The sequence below is a fragment of the Gadus macrocephalus genome, chromosome 23 (genome assembly GCF_031168955.1).
Source record: "Gadus macrocephalus chromosome 23, ASM3116895v1".
NCBI classification, from domain to species: Eukaryota; Metazoa; Chordata; class Actinopteri; order Gadiformes; family Gadidae; genus Gadus; species Gadus macrocephalus.
The window spans coordinates 14466931-14487118 of NC_082404.1; the positions used below are offsets into that span (position 1 = coordinate 14466931).

A 20188-nucleotide genomic window follows, 5' to 3' on the forward strand; every position below is an offset into this window, starting at 1 on the left:
GTATGTTCACGCTTTGACCTTTCACGTCACACACAACCATTGACGCTATTGACAGAATTAATCAACATGTTGAGCCATTACATCTCTCCTTAACCTCAAGTGTTGTTCCTGTTTTGGTGTTTACTTCCTGTGTGGTGCTGACTTCCTGTTGTGGTGATGACTTCCTGTTGTGGTGATGACTTCCTGCTGTGGTGCTGACTTCCTGCTGTGGTGCTGACTACCTGTTGTGGTGTTGACTTCCTGTTGTGGTGTTGACTTCCTGCTGGGGTGCTGACTTCCTGTTGAGGGGTTGACTTCCTGTTGTGATGTTGACTTCCTGCTGGGGTGCTGACTTCCTGTTGAGGGGTTGACTTCCTGTTGTGGTGTTGACTTCCTGTTGTGGTGGTGACTTCCTGCTGTGTTTAGGTTGGACTACAGCGGCCCCTCCAGAGAGTTCTTCTTCCTGTTGTCCCAGGAGCTCTTCAACCCGTACTACGGCCTGTTTGAATACTCCGCCAACGACACCTACACCCTTCAGATCAGCCCCATGTCTGCGCTGGTGGAGAACCACCTACAGTGGTGAGGAGAGCCTCCATCTGCTGTGAAGCTCGCAGACCTCACGACCATCACAATTTGAGGCACTGGGGTTAATGGTTAACTTATTACTCATTTTAGTCAAATGAATTTCATGGATTCTTTAGAATCTGTCTGTGAATGTATTTTAAGGACTCTTAAAAAAAATAAATACACACACACACAAATGCAAAGACTTCCAAATAGGATGGTTAGAATCCCTTTCTAATTTGTGTGTTTGTGCGTGTGTGTGCAGGTTCCGTTTCAGCGGGCGTATCCTGGGCCTGGGCCTCATCCACCACTACCTGCTGGATGTCTTCTTCACCCGGCCCTTCTACAAAGCTCTCCTCAGACTGTGAGCAACTCAGAGTTGACGGATTGCTCTGTCGACAGCTGCCTGAACCGATGCCGTTTGTGATGTTCTTAAGAAACAGTTTTAGATCCGATTTTATAATTATCATCAGAATAGAACCACAACTGGGTTTACCTTTAATGACTTTAACGTGGTCAGGTCAGGGAACAAAAGTCTGCACTAGGATGCAAACATTCAGGGAAAAATTGGCCTCAAGTTAGTAAGTACGGGCGCCGTTTGCCCCCCCCTGTTTGTTTGGCGCGGTGTGAACTCATCGAACTCTGAGGCGGCCAAACTAACTCTGTTCCACCTCACGGGGAATGCTGGTTCGGTTCACTTCAGGAGTGGAAGTCTTCCAACCCAACTGCAGGAGGCTACCCAAAACACAATGCACTGTGGGTTGGAAATAATATACATATTCAGCTATGTACTGTGAGAATTTTTTGCTGGATTCAAATTATTTAGCTACCGATCTCTCTGACCTCTGACCTCTTGTTTATCTGATCCTCAGGGCTACAGATCTCTGACCTCTTATATATCTGATCTCAGAGCTACAGATCTTTCTGTCCTCTGAGTTCTTGTTTATCTGATCTCAGAGCTTCAGATCTTTCTGTCCTCTGAGTTCTGGTTTATCTGATCTCAGAGCTACAGATCTTTCTGTCCTGAGTTCTTGTTTATCTGATCTCAGAGCTTCAGATCTTTCTGTCCTCTGAGTTCTGGTTTATCTGATCTCAGAGCTACAGATCTTTCTGTCCTGAGTTCTTGTTTATCTGATCTCAGAGCTTCAGATCTTTTTGACCTCTGACCTCTTGTTTATCTGATCATCAGAGCTACAGATCTCTGACCTCTTATATATCTGATCCTCAGGGCTACAGATCTCTCTGACCTCTGACCTCTTATATATCTGACCCTCAGAGCTACAGATCTCTCTGACCTGGAGTACCTGGATGAAGAGTTCCATCAGTCCCTGCAGTGGATGAAGGACAACACCATCACTGACATCCTGGACCTCACCTTCACCGTCAACGAAGAGGTCTTTGGACAGGTCGGTGTGTGTTTGTGTGTGTGTTAGATTCAGCGAGTGATCCCTTGGCTGGAAGAAAGCACGCTGAGAACGGGATTATTGTTGAAGCCGTACGAAGCTAGACTGGGTATCCCCTCCCATTCTGCCAGGGATTTGAATTCTCCCTGCACAAGGGTTTGGAGAAGAAAAATACATTTCTTTCTGCTTCCGATACCTTTTTTTGCGGGAGCCAATCACCAAGCTGGCTTTTCCCCTTCCGTGCTATTGGCTGGTTTAACACAATGACGACAGGGCAGCCACGGCAAGCAGCCAATCGTGTACAGAGTCACTTGAACTAGGCCCGTTGATCACGCCTCTTGGGCTGAAGACCAACGTGCAATCTACGATTGCTCTGGCAATAGCCAGACTAGTACGAAGCAGTTCCTTCAATACAAGTCGTCAAGTGCATTTATCGAAGGGGCTGTGGGTGAGATTAGAGAGCAGAAGAGGGCAGCAACCCAAGGAAAAAGCCCTCGCAAGGCATTCCTCCACCATGTTGCGCGATTGCACCTGTGATTAACAGGCAAGGTGGAATCCCCTGACCAATCGGGGAGCAGTGGTCGTGATTGGTCAGACCTGAGCTGGGCGTGGTCTTAAATCATGTCGCAGGTCGAAAACACGTTCTCCCCTTTCTTCATCACCAAAGGCTGAGGAAAAAGTCTCTTACGAGTTGCACTCAAACGATAGTTCTTAAGTCTTTACCTTTTTATAAAGAGGACTTTTTACTTTCCATCACGTTCCTGTCACCAAGGTGACGGAGCGGGAGCTGAAGTCGGGCGGGAGCCACATTCAGGTGACGGAGAAGAACAAGAAGGACTACATCGAGCGCATGGTGCGGTGGCGGGCGGAGAGAGGGGTGGGGCAGCAGAACGAGGCGCTTGTCCGGGGCTTCTACGAGGTACACACACAAGCACATGCACACACACACACACCTTATGAAACATAATCACACACACAGGCAAAGAAGCACACATACTGCACATTTCCTTAATTTTGCGTGTCCGTCTCTCTGTCTGTCCCGTCTCTCTCTCTCTCTCTCTCTCTCTCTGTCTATCCCGTCTCTGTCTGTTCCGTCTCTCTGTCTATCCCGTCTCTCCCTGTTCTCTGTCTCTCTCTCTCTCTCTGTGTTCTCTCTGTTCTCTCTCTCTCTGTGTTCTCTCTCTCTCTCTCTGTGTTCTCTCTCTCTGTGTTCTCTCTGTCTGTGTGTTCTCTGTCTCTCTGTCTCTCTGTCTGTGTGTCTGTCTGTCCCGTCTCCCTGTCTGTCCCGTATCCCTCTCTGTCCCGTCTCCCTGTCTGTCCCATCTGTCCCATCTCTCTGTGCTCCTGCGTGTCCTGCCAGGTGGTGGACTCCCGGCTTGTGTCCGTGTTCGATGCCAGGGAGCTGGAGCTGGTGATCGCCGGCACAGCGGAGATCGACCTGAGTGACTGGAGGAGCCACACGGAGTACAGAGGAGGTACATAGTGGAGCCCCCCCCCCCGCCCCCATCCACACTCAAATGGTGGCGCCAACATCAGCTAGGGGTAACATTAGCAGCTAGGGCTAACAATAGCAGCTAGGGGTAACAATAACAGCTAGGGGTAACATCAGCAGCTAGGGGTAACATCAGCCGCTAGGGGTAACATCAGGGTTAACATTAGCGAGGGCTAACTTAAGCTACGGCTAACATTAGCTAATGCTAACGTCAGCCAGGGGTAACATCAGCTATAGGTAATATCAGCTAGGGGTAACATTAGCTAGGGCTAACATCACCTCAGGGAACTTTCTTAGTGAAGGAAACTACAGATGGCCTATAAAGGACATCGCCTCCTTTTCTTTGTCTACCGTTTTGAATGTCAACGGGCAGCAGAACAGGACGTTTTGCTCCGCTGAACATCAGATATGGAGCAAGAATTCACTCCTTTTTGCCTGCGGCAGTAAAGAAGGGAGGCATCTGAAGTGAGATGTTAAAGGGGAATTATTCATGACCATTTCAGCACTCAAATATATTTGCAGAGAGCTCTCGCCAAACAGCCTCTCTGTGTCTTAGTTGTCTCTACGGAAAGAAGTTCAGAGCAAAGAACCCTAACCTCATGGTAGAGACCGGCAGTAACATAGGATTAGACGCACCTCTTTTGCAGCATTACGCTATGTAAGTTTACTTTCAGTTTGAAAGTACTTCTCCCTCCCCCAGGTTACCATGACAGTCAAGTAGTGATGCTGGTTCTTCCTCCCTTAGGTAACCATGACAGCCACGTAGTGATGCTGGTTCCCCCTCCCCTAGGTTACCATGACAGCCACGTAGTGATGCTGGTTCTCCCTCCCCTAGGTTACCATGACAGCCACGTAGTGATGCTGGTTCTCCCTCCCCAGGTTAACATGACAGCCACGTAGTGATGCTGGTTCCCCCTCCCCTAGGTTACCATGACAGCCACGTAGTGATGCTGGTTCTCCCTCCCTTAGGTAACCATGACAGCCACGTAGTGATGCTGGTTCTCCTTCCCCCAGGTTACCATGACAGCCACATAGTGATGCTGGTTCTCCCTCCCTTAGTTAACCATGACCGCCATGTAGTGATGCTGGTTCTCCTTACCCCAGGTTACCATGACAGCCACGTGGTGATGCGCTGGTTTTGGGCGGCGGTGGAGTGCTTCAACAACGAGCAGCGTCTGCGCCTGCTGCAGTTCGTCACCGGGACGTCCAGCGTGCCGTACGAGGGCTTCTCCTCCCTCAGGGGTTCCAGCGGACTGCGGCGCTTCTGCATCGAGAAGTGGGGCAAGGTCACCTCGCTGCCCAGGTAGGACGGTTCCGACAGATGACTCACCAGCACACACAACACAGACAAAACTGGCTTTCGCCTTGGTTAGCTTCTCGCTGATGTGTTAGTGTTTTAAGGGCTCACTTATCTTAAAGTCGTGCTCACGTCTTCCTCTTCCACGATCAGTTTGTGTTTTAACGGCTCACTTATCTTAAAGTCCTGCTCACGTTGTCCTCCACAATGTTTTTTAAGGGCTCACTTATCTTAAAGACTTGCTCACGTCTTCCTCCTCCACGATGTGTTTGTGTTTTAAGTGCTCACTTATCTTAAAGTCTTGCTCACGTCATCTTCCTCCACAATGTGTTTTAAGGGCTCCCTTATCTTAAAGTCTTGCTCACCTCGTCTTCCCTCAGTGTGTTTGTGTTTTAAAGGCTCACTTATCTTAAAGTCTTGCTCACATCTTCCTCTTCCATGATCTGTTTGTGTTTTAAAGGCTCACTTATCTTAAAGTCTTGCTCACGTCTTCCTCTTCCACGATCTGTTTGTTTTAAAGGCTCACTTATCTTAAAGTCGTGCTCACGTCTTCCTCTTCCACGATCAGTTTGTGTTTTAACGGCTCACCTATCTTAAAGTCTTGCTCACGTCATCTTCCTCCACAATGTGTTTTAAGGGCTCACTTATCTTAAAGTCTTGCTCACCTCGTCTTCCCTCAGTGTGTTTGTGTTTTAAGAGCCCACTTATCTTAAAGTCCTGCTGACGTCGTCCTCCACAATGTGTTTTAAGGGCTCACTTATCTTAAAGTCTTGCTCACATCTTCCTCCTCCACGATGTGTTTGTGTTTTAAGGGCTCACTTATCTTAAAGTCTTGCTCACGTCATCTTCCTCCACAATGTGTTTTAATGGCTCACTTATCTTAAAGTCTTGCTCACGTCTTCCTCCTCCACGATGTGTTTGTGTTTTAAGGGCTCACTTATCTTAAAGTCTTGCTCACATCTTCCTCCTCCACGATATGGTTCAGGGCTCACTTATCTTAAAGTCTTGCTCACGTCGTCTTCCTCCTCCACGATGTGTTTCAGGGCTCACTTATCTGAAAGTCTTGCTCACGTCATCCTCCTCCATAATGTGTTTCAGGGCTCACTTATCCTAAAGTCTTGCTCACGTCATCCTCCTCCGCGATGTGTTTCAGGGCTCACTTATCTTAAAGTCTTGCTCACATCGTCTTCCTCCTCCGCGATGTGTTTCAGGGCTCACTTATCTTAAAGTCTTGCTCACGTCGTCTTCCTCCTCCGCAATGTGTTTCAGGGCTCACACGTGTTTCAACCGCCTGGACCTCCCCCCGTACCCCTCCTTCACCACGCTGCACGACAAGCTGCTGACGGCCGTGGAGGAGACCAGCACCTTCGGCCTGGAGTGATCCCCACCCTGCTAATGGTCCTGGTTCAATACCAGTACTGGTTCAGGGAGTGAACCTCATCCTGCTACTGGTACCATAGAGATGTCAGTCCTGGTTCAGGGTGTGTGTCGGACCTATGAACACATAAGAACACTGGTGTCTTTTGATACATTTGATATTCATACACGGCATAACCAAGGAATCCGTCTCCTATTCTGCTGCATGCACTGAAGCATCGTCTCATCTCCATTGTTATCGCTATTCTCCACAATCATGAGAAATCGTAATCATCTCCATATTCAAGGACTGTAAAGAACAAATGGGACAGAAGAACAATGTCAGCAAAACACGAATATAAAAGCAAAATGTAAAAGCAAGCAATAACTAATAATTCATAGAACATACTCCTATCAAATGTCATTAAAAGAAAAAGAAAATCCTAGTCAAAGGTGCACCAACATCTCATCTTGGAAAGAGATCCCAGTTGAGAGACAGAAGGAAAAGGTCAGTAGACTGAGAGCCGACCCTCTGTGCCTTCCAAAGACATGGCACAACAAGACCGTTCGTAGCTCCGGTGAGGAGACTGATGCTGCTTCAGCTGAGTCTAAAAGAAGAGACTGAGGCTGCTTCAGCTGAGTCTAAAAGAAGAGACTGAGGCTGCTTCAGCTGAGTCTAAAAGAAGAGACTGAGGCTGCTTCAGCTGAGTCTAAAAGAAGAGACCGAGGCTGCTTCAGCTGAGTCTAAAAGAAGAGACCGAGGCTGCTTCAGCTGAGTCTACAAGGGAAACTGATTTAAGAAACAAAGGGACTATCAAGGCACTCAATAGACTGTAAATCTGAAGAGGCTTTCAGGATAACCTTATTTATTTATATATTATTTATTTATGTAAATTTATATGTAATATGATTAAATAATAGATAATGACAACATATTTAAAATAATTGTCAAACATAAAACATTTGATTGGCCATCAAATGAAGAACATTGAATCTTAATGTTTTGATGTGTGAAATGCTCTTCCAGGCTGTGATCCGGAACAATAGATTTATAAAAGCTCCTTCTTGGTTCTTAAGACTTGTGTTCTAAAGGGAGTAGTTTTCTTTGTTTGGTGTGGACCACTTCACTGTCCAGGGTCTGGTTCCACCTCAACCAGGGGACCATCTCGTCCTATGAATGATCCTGTACATCTGGATTTAGGTCTCCTCAGGACCTGATTGTTGAGGTCTGATATGATCCATCAATGCTTAAATTAATATCAAGGCATTCATTGGTTTATAAATAAACTATATCCTTTAGTAATTAACTCAATTTACAAAGGGGGAATGACTTCAGTCAACTCCTGGGAGTGTCCGAGGAGTGTATATTGCTGCAGAATAATAACAAGGCTCTTATGATTGCTCTGCATAAGCATGATTTCTGAATAGTGTGGGGAGGATATATTTAGTGTTTTTGTCTCTATTTCTATTAATGAGTTGACATCTCGACCCGTCTGTTTTATAGTGACCACAAACGATGCAAACAATTATGTTAAAAAGGAGTGACTAGGACTAGGATATATATATATATATATATATATATATAAATATATACAGTCCTGTAAGACAATGGGATGACACTTTTTGAATGTTATGTTTTTTAGTAAATGTACGCTGTACATTTTCTAAACATTGTGTACATAACATACAGCCTTCCGCACGAAAGAGTTTGCCTTTTAATCTTTCTCGATCAACATGTTAATGCCTCTTTAATTGCTGTGTGTGACAAAGGTAATTTATTGTTTTTTATTGTTAATTTTTTTATGTATTGATTTGGAACAAACTCTGTCACCAGCCATTCTGTGGCGAGACCGTAATTGTACTGTTGGTGTATTTATAAAAAAAAATACAGGACACATCATGTTGATGATGTGAGAAGATTCAGGGCACTGGCCTGAATCGAAACAAACTCTTATTTAATTACTTAAGCCAACGCTACAATCCACCTCGCTGACTTGGCTCCTGCAGACAAGCACGCAGGGTTGTGGTGTTGGAAATCGGGTTTATTTTAGACAATGATACATGGCCTGGTGCTCCATGCTGCCATGCAGGAGATCACTCTGTGCGTGTGCGTGTGCGTGTGTCGGGTTCAACCTGTGCTCACTGATTGCTCAATGAGCAGCAGGTGTGACTCAGCCAGCCCCAGAGTCCAATCACTCTTGACTCGGGCCAGGTGAGGCTGCTTAACCTGCCATCATCCACACACATCCACGCACATTTTTGTTTGAATCTCCTGTAATAGTATCGGAGGTGATATAAAAACACTATGACGGAGGACACATGAAGGCTGTGATGCCACTTTAACTGATTATATATATAGTATATATACCACTATCTACATACTATACTGAACTTGAACAGTGAACAGAAAATATCTTCAGGAAGCTTTTGATGAATCTCTACCAGACATACAAACATCTCTTGAATTTTATTTGTATTTTTTTAAGTAATATTTACTGTAGGCAGTTGACATATTTTAAGTATGATGTTAATGTTGAGCAAAAAAGGGGAAATATTTGTTTTAGACGATAAACGCCTTTTTTTTTTTAAGAGAATCTGCAATGAATCCTGGCTTTGTTTTCAAAGCCAAAGTTCGGGATTGTTTCTGAGAACGTGACTTAATGTGAATGAATACTCATGATGCTTGTGGTCTAACCTTACACATGTTACTGAATATCCATTAAAGACCCTTTTTTATTCAATTATGTTTGTCATTCTTTCCTTGACCTTACTGTTTCACAGTGGTTATAGCTGTGCTGAAAGGCTGCAGAAAGAGAACCCCTCTTCCCACTTTGAACAGGCCGTTAAGATTAAACCTGGAGTTATTTCATCTCTGGACCATTTCCTAGCATGGTGCCGTTTATTTTACTGCCTATTTCTAATCGCCAGGATCAGATCACTGCACCACCACCAGCCTCCTGAACCACCTGACCTCAGAGCAGCTCCTTACCCCCCACGCTCCACCTTAGGAGCACGCTCCACCTTAGCTCCTCCAGCATCAACAGTTGCTCTACTCAAACTATTTGTAGGTCATTTATATGTAACTATTTTTTAGCTGTATAAAAAATAAAAACAAAGTCCCTCCATCTTTGGTCTCACAGAAAGGAATGTAATATAAGATCAGCCTACAGCTCATGTCAATATTTGATGAAAGAAACAGCTGTGGGGTTTTAGATCGGCATTGAAAGCCTAGAGGAGTGAAATACAAAGCCTTTAATGTCTGAAGGCAGACCATTGCTTCCACCCTGTGGCAGAAGAGAGCGTAGCAGCTACTATTATACAACACTGTAAACTAGCTACCTTGGTCTGTTCAGAGGTTATACTGGACATTACATTTCACCTGACCTACTTATTGTTCCAAAATCTCATCGGTACGTTTTGTTTCCAAGGAGACGCCCCTCACCACAACTGGAACCCAAACCAATCCGCCGCAGCCTGAGGGCCCTTGAAGAAAATAAATATATCTATGTATCTATAGATCTACATAGAGAGATAAACTCTCTAGAAAGAGATAGATGTATATCTGTCTCTAAATAGAGATAGATAGACATTTATCTCTATATAGAGTGAGATACATCCATCTCTACATAGAGTGCTTATATCTATATGGAGATAACTTATATCTCTATATAGAGAGTTTATATCATATATTTATCTATATTGATAATTCCATCTCTATATAAAGAGTGTATATCTCTATTTCCATATAGAGACGGATACATCTATCTCTATCTCTAGATACACATATCTCTATATAGAGAGTGTATTGGTGGTATGTAGGAAAAGGAGGGTAGTGATGTATTTCTTAGTCACCATATGCTGGTTATTCCCAAACTGTCTGTCAGGTAGGGGACTTGGTGATGTCAGGTCGGATCAGGGTCGGGGTAACCACGGTGACCGGGGGAGGACCACTCTCCTCTGCCCAGGTAGCCATCAGCCACCTGCAGGCAGGCCTGGTGGTCCCTCGCTGCCCACAGCATCGGGATAGGTCCAGACGGGTCAAGACAGGTCCAGGACAGACAGACAGACAGACAGACAGACAGACAGACAGACAGACAGACAGACAGACAGACGCATATATATATATATATATATATATATATATATATATATATATATATATAGATATATAGATATATAGATATAGATATAGATATAGAGATAGAGATATATTGTAGAAATAGTGTATTGTTTGTATTGGTATGTTTTAATGACCAGCATCTATTTGACCAAAATGTGTACTTTTATAAAATGTTCGGTTCAAATTCCTGCTGCATGCATCGGACAGTTATGTTATAAATAAAATCACTTAATTCTATTACCTACTCATATCGGGTTGATTTAGTGTGTTTATCGCATAGCCAATCGCACAGCTCATAAACCCCTTTAGATTCTGGTCTGAGATGAAGCGGTGTGCACATTCTTTAATTATTTCACACAAAGGACGGAAGTCATGAATAGTTTAAAATACAATCAATTCATATAGTTACACATAATATGATGGTTTCAACTTAAAACAAAAGAGTAAGAACATCTGTACTGACATATTTATTTTTATGTATTAAATATTCGTTCATTTAGTGAGCTGCATAACGTGGATGATTATTTAGGTCATCTCATCTCCATCCTCCCTTTAGGTCCTGGATGCGCGCGCACATTTGCTCGGTCGCGCGAGAGGGCGAGCGGCTGGGGGAGGGGCGGGAAAACACCCAGCACGAGCCTTATTTATTACGGCAGAGCAGGTCGTTTCTAGAAGACAGTATAATATTATATCATTATATTATTGTATAATGATATAATATATGTAAGATGTATTATGTTAGATCTTAAAGCTGAATGATCCGGCTCATGGTCGTCAGCGCGCGGAGAGGACCGTTGAAAAGGACCGCGGGAGGAACGCTCGTGCGGTGCGCGCCGCCTGGGTTTTTGATCTGGCCTCGAGCCGCCTGTCTCGTGCTGTGATGACGTCGACCTAGGACCAGGACTCTGTTCCCCCAGAACCAGGAACAGGACCAGGACTCTGCTCTCCAGCTTCAGGACCAGAAACAGGACTCTGCTGTCCTCCCAGCCTCAGGACCGGACTCTGCTGTCCCCCCAGCCTCAGGACCGGGACCAGGGCTCTGCTGTCCCCTCAGGACCAGTACTCTGCATTCCCCCTAGCCCCAGGACCAGGAGCTCTGCTGTCCTCCCAGCTTCAGGACCAGGACTCTAGTGTCCCCCCAGGACCAGGACTCTGCTGCCCAGCCTCAGGTCCTCTGAGTGGAGGACAGACTCCATCCAGTCGAGACATGAGGTCTCTCCTGCCCGGCGTGGCATTGACTTGCTCGCTGCTCCTAGAGGTGAGGATGGGTTTAGTATAACGGAGGGTTCACCTCCTAGTAAAAGCGCTGTACACCTGCTGGAGGTGAGGTCTTGATGTTTAGTATAACGCAGGGTTATCCTCCAAGTAACACCACTGTTCACCTGCTGATGGGAGCTCCTCCTGCGGCCATTCAGGTCCTCTGGTAATGTTGTCTTCTGAGATGCTGAGATCCTTTGTCTGTAAACCCCCACAGGGGACTGGATGCTCACCTGAGTCACATGGTGAGGGGCTCTATACAAATAGCACTGCATAGTTGGGTTTCATGGGAAGTTATTGGCCGATACAACCTTCCCTCTGAATCAACATACACGACATACGTGTCCGTAAACATAACCTTTATTTACTTGAACGTAAACAAATTATCTATGTTCACACTAACTGATAGTAAACATAAACCAACTGATACATGTACTAAACCTGAACTGACCAACTGATACATGTACTAAACTGGAACTAACCAATTGATACATGTAAACATGACCATCGAACCGATACTAGTAAACACATAATCAATGCTAGTAGTACTAAACATGAAATAACCAACCGATACTAGTAAACAATGATCTATGCTATTACTAAACAGTGAACTTACCCACTAATTTAAGTGTTAAACAGGAACTAACCAACTGATACTAGCAATGGTAAAAAAAAACACTAGTACTAAACATTAACTTACCAACTTATTTAAGTATCGACAGGATCAATGTTAGAACTAATTTCATTTACAAATTAAACATAATTGCTATATTTTTACTACTGGTATAGAGAATCAAATTCACACAATGAAGCTATAAAGTCATAAATAACCTGTTCCTATCGATAGAGACAGAACATAAAAGTGTCACTTCGCTGTGGACAAGCTACATGCAGGGCTACTCTGGAGAAGACCTTCATGAAGTTGCTCTGGAGTAGACCTACATGAAGCTGCTCTGTAGTAGACCTACATGAAGCTGCTCTGTAGTAGACCTACATGAAGCTGCTCTGGAGTAGACCTACATGAAGCTGCTCTGTAGTAAACCTACATGAAGCTGCTCTGGAATAGACCTACATGAAGCTGCTCTGGAGTAGACCTACTAGGGGTGGGAAAAATAATCAATTCTTCGATTCATCGCGATTCTCGCTAGAATGATTCTGTCTCGATGCAGATAAATTAATAATCTTTTCTTTTTTTTTTTGCCTGCTGCAACATTCTGTTCACCAGAGAGGGATATTTTTTGTAATTTTAAAATTATTGGATTTATCTTCAGTGTGTATTGGCCAATCTGATTAGCAAACTCTGAGTAGCAAACCCAGAAATTTTGAAAATCACGCATTGGGTGGGCCTAGAGGTTTAATCTTTCTTATGTCAGGGTCTGGTTGTTAGTTAAGAATTCTGGTCTAAACACGATTTGTCTTGATACGATAGCGATTCAGCCTACGCATAGCATGCGCGCAAACTCACAGCTAAGTTAATTCATCTGTTGATGTCTTTAATGATCATCACAAAAGTAGGAAGTGATTAGCAAACTCTGAGTAGCAAACCCAGATGTATGTATATCATTTTGAAAATCACGCATTGGAAATGTACATAAAAAAAATTGTTGCATTGAGATGCATCGATAATCGCTTCAGAATTGAATCGTTGAGCTCATAATCTGAATCGAATCGTGAGGTGCCAAGGATTCCCACACCTAAGACCTACATGAAGCTGCTCTGTAGTAAACCTACATGAAGCTGCTCTGGAGTAGACCTTCTTGAAGCTGCTCTGGAGTAGCCCTCCAGGAAGCTGCTCTGGAATAGACCTACTTGAAGCTGCTCTGGGGTAGACCTTCAAGAAGCTGTTCATCAGGGCTGCTCTGGAGTAGACCTTCATGAGCTGTTCAGCTTCAGGGCTGCTCTGGGGTAGACCTTCATGAAGCTGTTCATCAGGGCTGCTCTGGAGTAGACCTTCATGAAGCTGTTCATCAGGGCTGCTCTGGAGTAGACCTTCTTGAAGCTGCTCTGGAGTAGACCTTCTTGAAGCTGTTCTGGAGTAGACCTACATGAAGCTGCTCTGGAGTAGACCTTCTTGAAGCTGCTCTGGAGTAGACCTACATGAAGCTGCTCTGGAGTAGACCTTCTTGAAGCTGCTCTGGAGTAGACCTTCTTGAAGCTGCTCTGGAGTAGACCTTCTTGAAGCTGCTCTGGAGTAGACCTTCTTGAAGCTGCTCTGGAGTAGACCTTCTTGAAGCTGCTCTTGAGGAGCCCTGATGATGAGCACCAGGACCAGCTGGTGAGAGCGTGGTGTTCTTCCACAGCCTTATATGGGCATTGGTCTCAGGCTGCATGTGAATGCTGCTTTAATTCAGTGAGTTAAAGTGCTGGGTGGGCCTAGAGGTTTAATCTTCCTTACGTCAGGGTCTGGTTGTTAGTTAAGAATTCTGGTCTAAAATAACTTTTAACTAATAGACATTTTCTTTGAATTTGATGGAAGAAGTTATTGAGTAAGTTATTGAGGTTATGTAGTCAAATTTACCCCTGCTCAATTTCCAATAGTCTTAGTTTCTTGTAAGACATTTTATATATATAATATAAAAAAATAAAAATGTAATGTTTTTGTTGTTTAGTCGGTGTATATTGCCGTAGATATCCTTTACTTAAGCTAGACAACAATATATCATAGGGCATTGTAAATGTTATGTATTATTGTACGTTTCTAACTTTTAAGAGAACATAACATACTCTTAGGAATACATTGTGCGTTTAATTACCAAGTCTACCACAGAACCAAACAAACCTGATAAATGATTAAAATGATCCATCATGAATATAATATATGTTTATGTATAAAATAGTTTGATTCTTCATCCCAGAGTAGAACCTTACATACAGCTTAGCTGATGCAGTGGCACACATTATTCGAACAAAGGGTGTCATCGTTTTGTATTATCAACAAGCTTATTGTGCTATATCCCTGCATGGAGAAGGGAACCAGTTCCAGTTGATCAGGTTGTGCCTGGTGCAGGGTGTTGAAGGTGATCTGCTGGCCATACATACCCCTTATGGGACACACCCACGCAAGCGCAGTCTCTGAGATGTGACTCACTGCCTTCAGAGGCCCTCTCTTCTCTTTATGCTGAGCCAAGCAGCTTCCTGTAGGAAACAAGGAGTTTTAACAAGTAGCCCTGTATGTGATGCTCAGTGGAACCACATTACGGAAACTCGGACAGGAATACTACATTTTAGTATATGATATGTATAGGGTATATAATGTAACATATCATTTATGTAATACAAGCTTTGTTGTTCATCTGAGATGAAGACTGAAGTTTAATATTCCCCCTTTCTGCTTCCTAATCTCGAGAGAATATCGAGGCGATTTCTTCCATATTAGTCCTGTTCACACATCGGATAATGCTTCACACATATTTTCCCGGGTGCCACACGATGTCCTTGGTATAAGTCCCATTCTTTTAATATCAGTGTGACATTAACCAAAAATCCTTATTTTCATATATATATATACATATATATATAGAGATATATATATATATTTCTATATATATAGAGAGATCTAGGTAGATGGCATAAAGTCTGTGCTGTTCCGTTCTTCACACTTCACATCTAGAACGGCTGCCCTGGTGAGACATGCTGATTGGCTGCTGACTCTGTCTGTTTTCTGCTGTGTATCTCTTCCCTATGGTTGATATGAAGTGTTGAGGCTGAAGAACTGCTGATCCCTCGTGTGGAGGAGAGAGAAGGGCTTTGGCACGTCCTTTCTTTCTCCTTCACTTCCTTCCACTACTTCCCATGCTCAGTGTTCCACCAAGCTCCCATTCTCCGCTCCTGACCTGGAGACACTGTTGGAGAGCGTGGGAGATGTTCTGGCCAAGGTCTATCTCCCTTTATTCTAGCACTTTGGGCGACCAAGACAAACAACTAAATCATTCTGTCATTTTTTTTCTTGCTGTTTCCATCTCACATTTCACACTTCTGGGGAGCTGGAGACCTGACACACATATTATTCACATTATATATATATGTGATGTATGTGTGATGTGTTGGCACATAAAGACAACTGCTGCAAAGCTTGTTCATGTTTGCTAACAGAGTTCAGCTGAAGAGCATGAGTGTCTTTCACATAGTCTCGTTATCTGTATGCTTGAAATTTAAATCCAAGCACTTACCGTGTGAAAGAAAGGTCCATTTGGTACATCTCCAGACTTGAGCAGAATGTGCTGCTCCTCACCCGTTCCCCCTCTTCTGCCGGTCCCTCACGTCTTGAGTTCCAGCCCCGTTTTTAAGGGAGGGGTTGTACTGGTTGATGAGGATCCCGTCACATACCAATGTAACCGTAGACCAGATACTGGTCTCAGGTCCCTCCTGTGTTCTGATGTAAACGTAGATCTGCTACTGGTCTCAGGTCCCTCCTGTGTTCTGATGTAAACGTAGATCTGCTACTGGTCTCAGGTCCTCCTGTGTTCTGATGTCCACATGGCTTTGCTACTGGTCTCAGGTCCCTCCTGTGTTCTGATGTCCACGTAGATCTGCTACTGGTCTCAGGTCCTCCTGTGTTCTGATGCAAGTGTAGACTTGATACTGTTCTCAGGCCCTCCTGTATTCTGTCACTGAACCCTTTTCTTCTTCCTTTGTGTCCAGTGTGTGGAGGGAAAGAAGTACTGCTGGTATTTTGAAGGTGGATACCCCATCTACTTCATGTAAGTACTGAGTCTTTCCTTGTGGCGCTTTAGACATTCCTCCAGATCACTATTATTACACCAGTACGGCTCCCATTACACCAGTATTTTCCTAATTTCACCAGTATTGTCTTAATTTCACCAGTATGGCCCTCATTACACCAGTATGGCCCTCATTACACCAGTATGGTCCTCATTACACCAGTATGGTCCACATGACACCAGCATGGTCCTCATGACACCTGTATGGATTACGGTTAATATCAAATAAATAGACTTAGATCCACACATATCACTTCAAACATTAGTTATCATGACTTGAATCAATTTGTTAGTCGCCTATTTTTTTAAGGGACATTTACTTTACTGGAATTTGTCATTTACCATTTCAAAACTTAGACTGAATGACTGACTAATCCTTTATTTACACACCTTTAAATACTATTGTGATTGTAGGGCATCAACACAACAGGCCCAATGATGAGGCTGAAGAGTGAGGCGGTTTAACTAATATAGTGCAGAAATGCTGACACAGGCTTTACTGCTGATACTGCTGACTGCTCCATTTAAGCAATGTAAGGATTTGGGAATGCCAATACTTTCCCGTTACTGCAACCCACTTTATTGCCTATAAGCCGCAGAAAATGACTATTTTGGCTCAGTAAACCAATCTCTGATTGTTCTGTTATAATCCAATCACAAGGAGGCCTTAGGTCAGCAGCCCTTTGATGTAACTTCCTGATCTCAATGTGTGCTCCAAGTGACATTAGAAAGAAATACAATGAGTTATGTATAATGGTTATATAGAACAGAAGCAACACAAAGCTCTCCAACTCATCTCTCTTCAGAGTAGTGATTCTGCTGAACCGTAGTTCTAACCCTAACCCAGAAGGGGGACAGGGGGATCCGGTGGTAGAATAGTCTTAACCGAACTCTGTAGTGGAGAAGTACTCTCTTTGTAGTGGTGAAGTACTCTCTGTAGAGGAGAATTACTCTCTAGAGGAGAATTACTCTCTGTAGAGGAGAAGTACTCTATCGTGGAGAAGTAATCTCTGTAGAGCAGAAGTACTCTCTGTGTAGAGGAGAAGTACTCTGTGTAGAGGAGAAGTACTCTCTGTGTAGAGGAGAAGTACTCTCTGTGTAGTGGAGAGGTACTCTCTGTAAAGGGAGAAGTACTCTCTGTAGAGGAGAAGTACTCTGTGTAGTGGAGAGGTACTCTCTGTAAAGGGAGAAGTACTCTGTGTAGAGGAGAAGTACTCTCTGTGTAGTGGAGAAGTACTCTCTGTGTAGTGGAGAAGTACTCGCTCTCTGTAGTGGAGAGGTACTCTCTGTAGAGGAGAAGAACACCAGTGAGTGTGAATAGAGGGTGCTGCTGATTGCAGCAGCTTGGAACTGGACTAGGAGAATAGGGGGACTAGGGGGGCATTGGCAGCCTCCATAATGAGGAGCCTCAATAATGACCATCAGGGACGAGACGTTCTGACCAACAAGACCAGTTTCCTTTGTAACACCAGAGTTTTTGTGCGTGTGCGTGTGTGTGTGTGTCAGATGCCGTTCCTATGAGGACTGCTGTGGGACCCGCTGCTGTGTGAGAGCTCTCTCCATCCAGAGACTATGGTACTTCTGGTGAGTCCCCCACAGCACCTTCTGAGGGTTTATCACCTGAGTCAAATTAACTCGGTGTTCATGTGCAATGTTAACCATGAGAAATAAAGACTATTAGATCTGTAATACTCTGCGATGACGTCCCGTGTTAACCATGAGACATGAAGACTTTAGAGCTCTAACAGTCTGTGATGATATCCCGTGTTAAGCATGAGACATGAGGACTATTAGAGCTCTAATACTCTGTGATGGTGTCCCGTGTTAACCATGAGACATGAAGTCTATTAGAGCTCTAATACTTTGTGGTGATGTCCAATGTTAACCCTGAGACATAAAGACCATTAGAGCTCTAATACTATGTGGTGATGTCCAATGTTAACCCTGAGACATGAAGACTATTAGAGCTCTAGCGCTCTGGGCCCAAGGCACCCTGAGGTAACTGTCTCTCTGGGTGCAGGCTGCTGCTGATGATGGGGGTTCTGTTCTGCTGTGGCGCCGGCTTCTTCATCCGCCGGAGGATGTACCCGTCAGTGCTGAGCGACGAGCCCGCCTTCAACGTGTCCTTCACCAGGCAGGCCGTCGCCACGCCAGGTAACCACCGAGCGCCCTGCCTCTGATACCAACCAGTGACACTCACTAAGGGTCAGGGTCACAGGCCGTAACCATGCAGGGTCGGTCAGGGTTAGGGTTAAGACCCTGGCCCGTACCCTGCATGCTTAGGGTTAGGGTCATAACCCTGGCCCCGCAGGGTTATGACCCTAACCATGCAGGGTCACAACGCTAACCCTCGGGGACAGGGTTACGACCCTAACCACTCTGACCCTAAGCTAACGACCCTAACTCGTCCCTCTGTCCGCTCCAGTGTTGCAGCAACCAGGGACCTTGCAGGGTTTCGGTGTCAACAGCAGGATGGGCGACCCGGGCGTTTCCGCGGCGGCTCCGGCGTACCCGTCCCAACCGGGCGCCGCCCATCCCATGATGAGCTCCTACCCTCCGCCGCCGTCCTACTGCAACCACCCCCCGCCGTCGTACGACCAGCTGTTCCACGACGCCGCCGATAAGAAGTAGCGGGACGCCGTGGGGTTTGGAGGACGAGAGACCACCACCCTTAACCCCCCCCCCCCCCCCCCCCCCCACACCTCAGAGTGGTGCTTCAACACAACGTCTGTCTGTGTGTCTGGCTGCAGGACGTACAGAGCGATGGCCCTGGACTCTGAACGCGCTGACATACACCAGGATGACTGACTCATCGACAATTCAACAAGTGGCATCAGACATGTTGACCTCTGACCTGAGAGGCGGGGAGGAGGGGGGGGGGGTCTGGCTTTGCGACGCAGGCATGCATCTGTGTTTGTGATGTTTTGTGAACAAGGTGGGGCTGTCCTTCTCCTGCAGCACAGCATGTAGCACATGCACAAGGGCACCCAAAACAAGAGAGAGCACCGGAGAAGCAGCGAGTCTGACTAGTGAACACATCTGAATCATCTGGCCACAGTAAGACAAAGGGCCGGTCCAAGAGAAATGGCAGATTAGACATGCTTTACACAGTCTCACACATATGCACTCCCTCGCTTGCCTGTGCTTCGACCTTCTGCTTGAAAAGAACAGATTTGTCCTGTTTTAGATGGCAGGCCTGGAAATGTAAATCTATGAACAAAAGGGACCTTTGCCACACCGGGATCTTCAACTGTCACCCACATCGACAGGTGGTTTTTATGTATAATTCTTTAGGTTGTGTTTTGAACATTTGTGCTGCTAAACGTAGATGAGCCGGTCCGTAGTTTGTGTCGCTCCATGATGTAGCTTCGTCATTTGGATGTCTCCTTCTTTCCTACGTCTTCTGCTTTAAAACACAGAATCTTTGTGAACAATGACTTGCACAACACCAACGCTGGCATTCAGAGTCCATATAATCAAGTCACCCTTTTCTAATTGGCCTTCTGTTGAAATTAAAACATCCCCTCTTACACTAGAGATTGGGATTTGGAGTAAGTTTTGTCAACTGTGGACCCAAAGTTCATGGGGAAACGTTTCATCCTGTAACTATGCAAAAGATAATTTATAAATCAGTAGGAGGCTGTTTTGGTAACGTAGTCTTCCTCATGTTGTCTTGATTAGTTATTCTACTCTTCAGAGTAGTGATTCTGCTGGACAGTAGTTCTAACCCTAACCCAGAAGGGGGACAGGGGGATCCGGTGGTAGAATAGTCTTAACCGTCATTATACATCTGTGAAATATGTAAATAAAAGGTCACTTCTCTGATGAACTCGTTTCCTATTGGATGACTTTGTGAGCGTACGTGCACGTCTGTCCCTGACTGATGAGCAGAATGAGTGGTTACCTGTGGACCGGTTTACACAGGATCCTGGGACGATGCTCCTGTTCTAGAGGGCGTTACCACGGTTACCGCGGTTACCAGGGCTTCTGGGACACCCA

General features: G+C 45.0%; 2 protein-coding genes across 2 annotated transcripts in view; both read left to right on the forward strand.

Moving 5' to 3' along the window:
* LOC132452948 (E3 ubiquitin-protein ligase HECW1-like) overlaps nucleotides 1-8832 on the forward strand; it is a 33419-nt gene extending 24587 nt beyond the window's left edge. Inside the window, exons 24-30 of the mRNA XM_060045781.1 lie at nucleotides 406-558; nucleotides 809-907; nucleotides 1820-1949; nucleotides 2719-2865; nucleotides 3307-3421; nucleotides 4543-4741; nucleotides 6005-8832. Of these exons, the coding sequence (XP_059901764.1) occupies nucleotides 406-558; nucleotides 809-907; nucleotides 1820-1949; nucleotides 2719-2865; nucleotides 3307-3421; nucleotides 4543-4741; nucleotides 6005-6116 (955 nt within the window). The 3' untranslated portion in view covers nucleotides 6117-8832. The remainder of the gene's footprint in view (nucleotides 1-405; nucleotides 559-808; nucleotides 908-1819; nucleotides 1950-2718; nucleotides 2866-3306; nucleotides 3422-4542; nucleotides 4742-6004) is intronic.
* A 1968-nt stretch (nucleotides 8833-10800) lies between these two features.
* vopp1b (VOPP1 WW domain binding protein b) lies at nucleotides 10801-20018 on the forward strand. Its single transcript, XM_060045042.1, has 5 exons — nucleotides 10801-11469; nucleotides 16110-16168; nucleotides 17696-17773; nucleotides 18210-18343; nucleotides 18615-20018. The coding sequence occupies exons 1-5, from the start codon at nucleotides 11419-11421 to the stop codon at nucleotides 18818-18820; spliced, it is 528 nt and encodes a 175-aa protein (XP_059901025.1). The 5' UTR covers nucleotides 10801-11418; the 3' UTR covers nucleotides 18821-20018.
* Nucleotides 20019-20188: the final 170 nt, after the last annotated feature.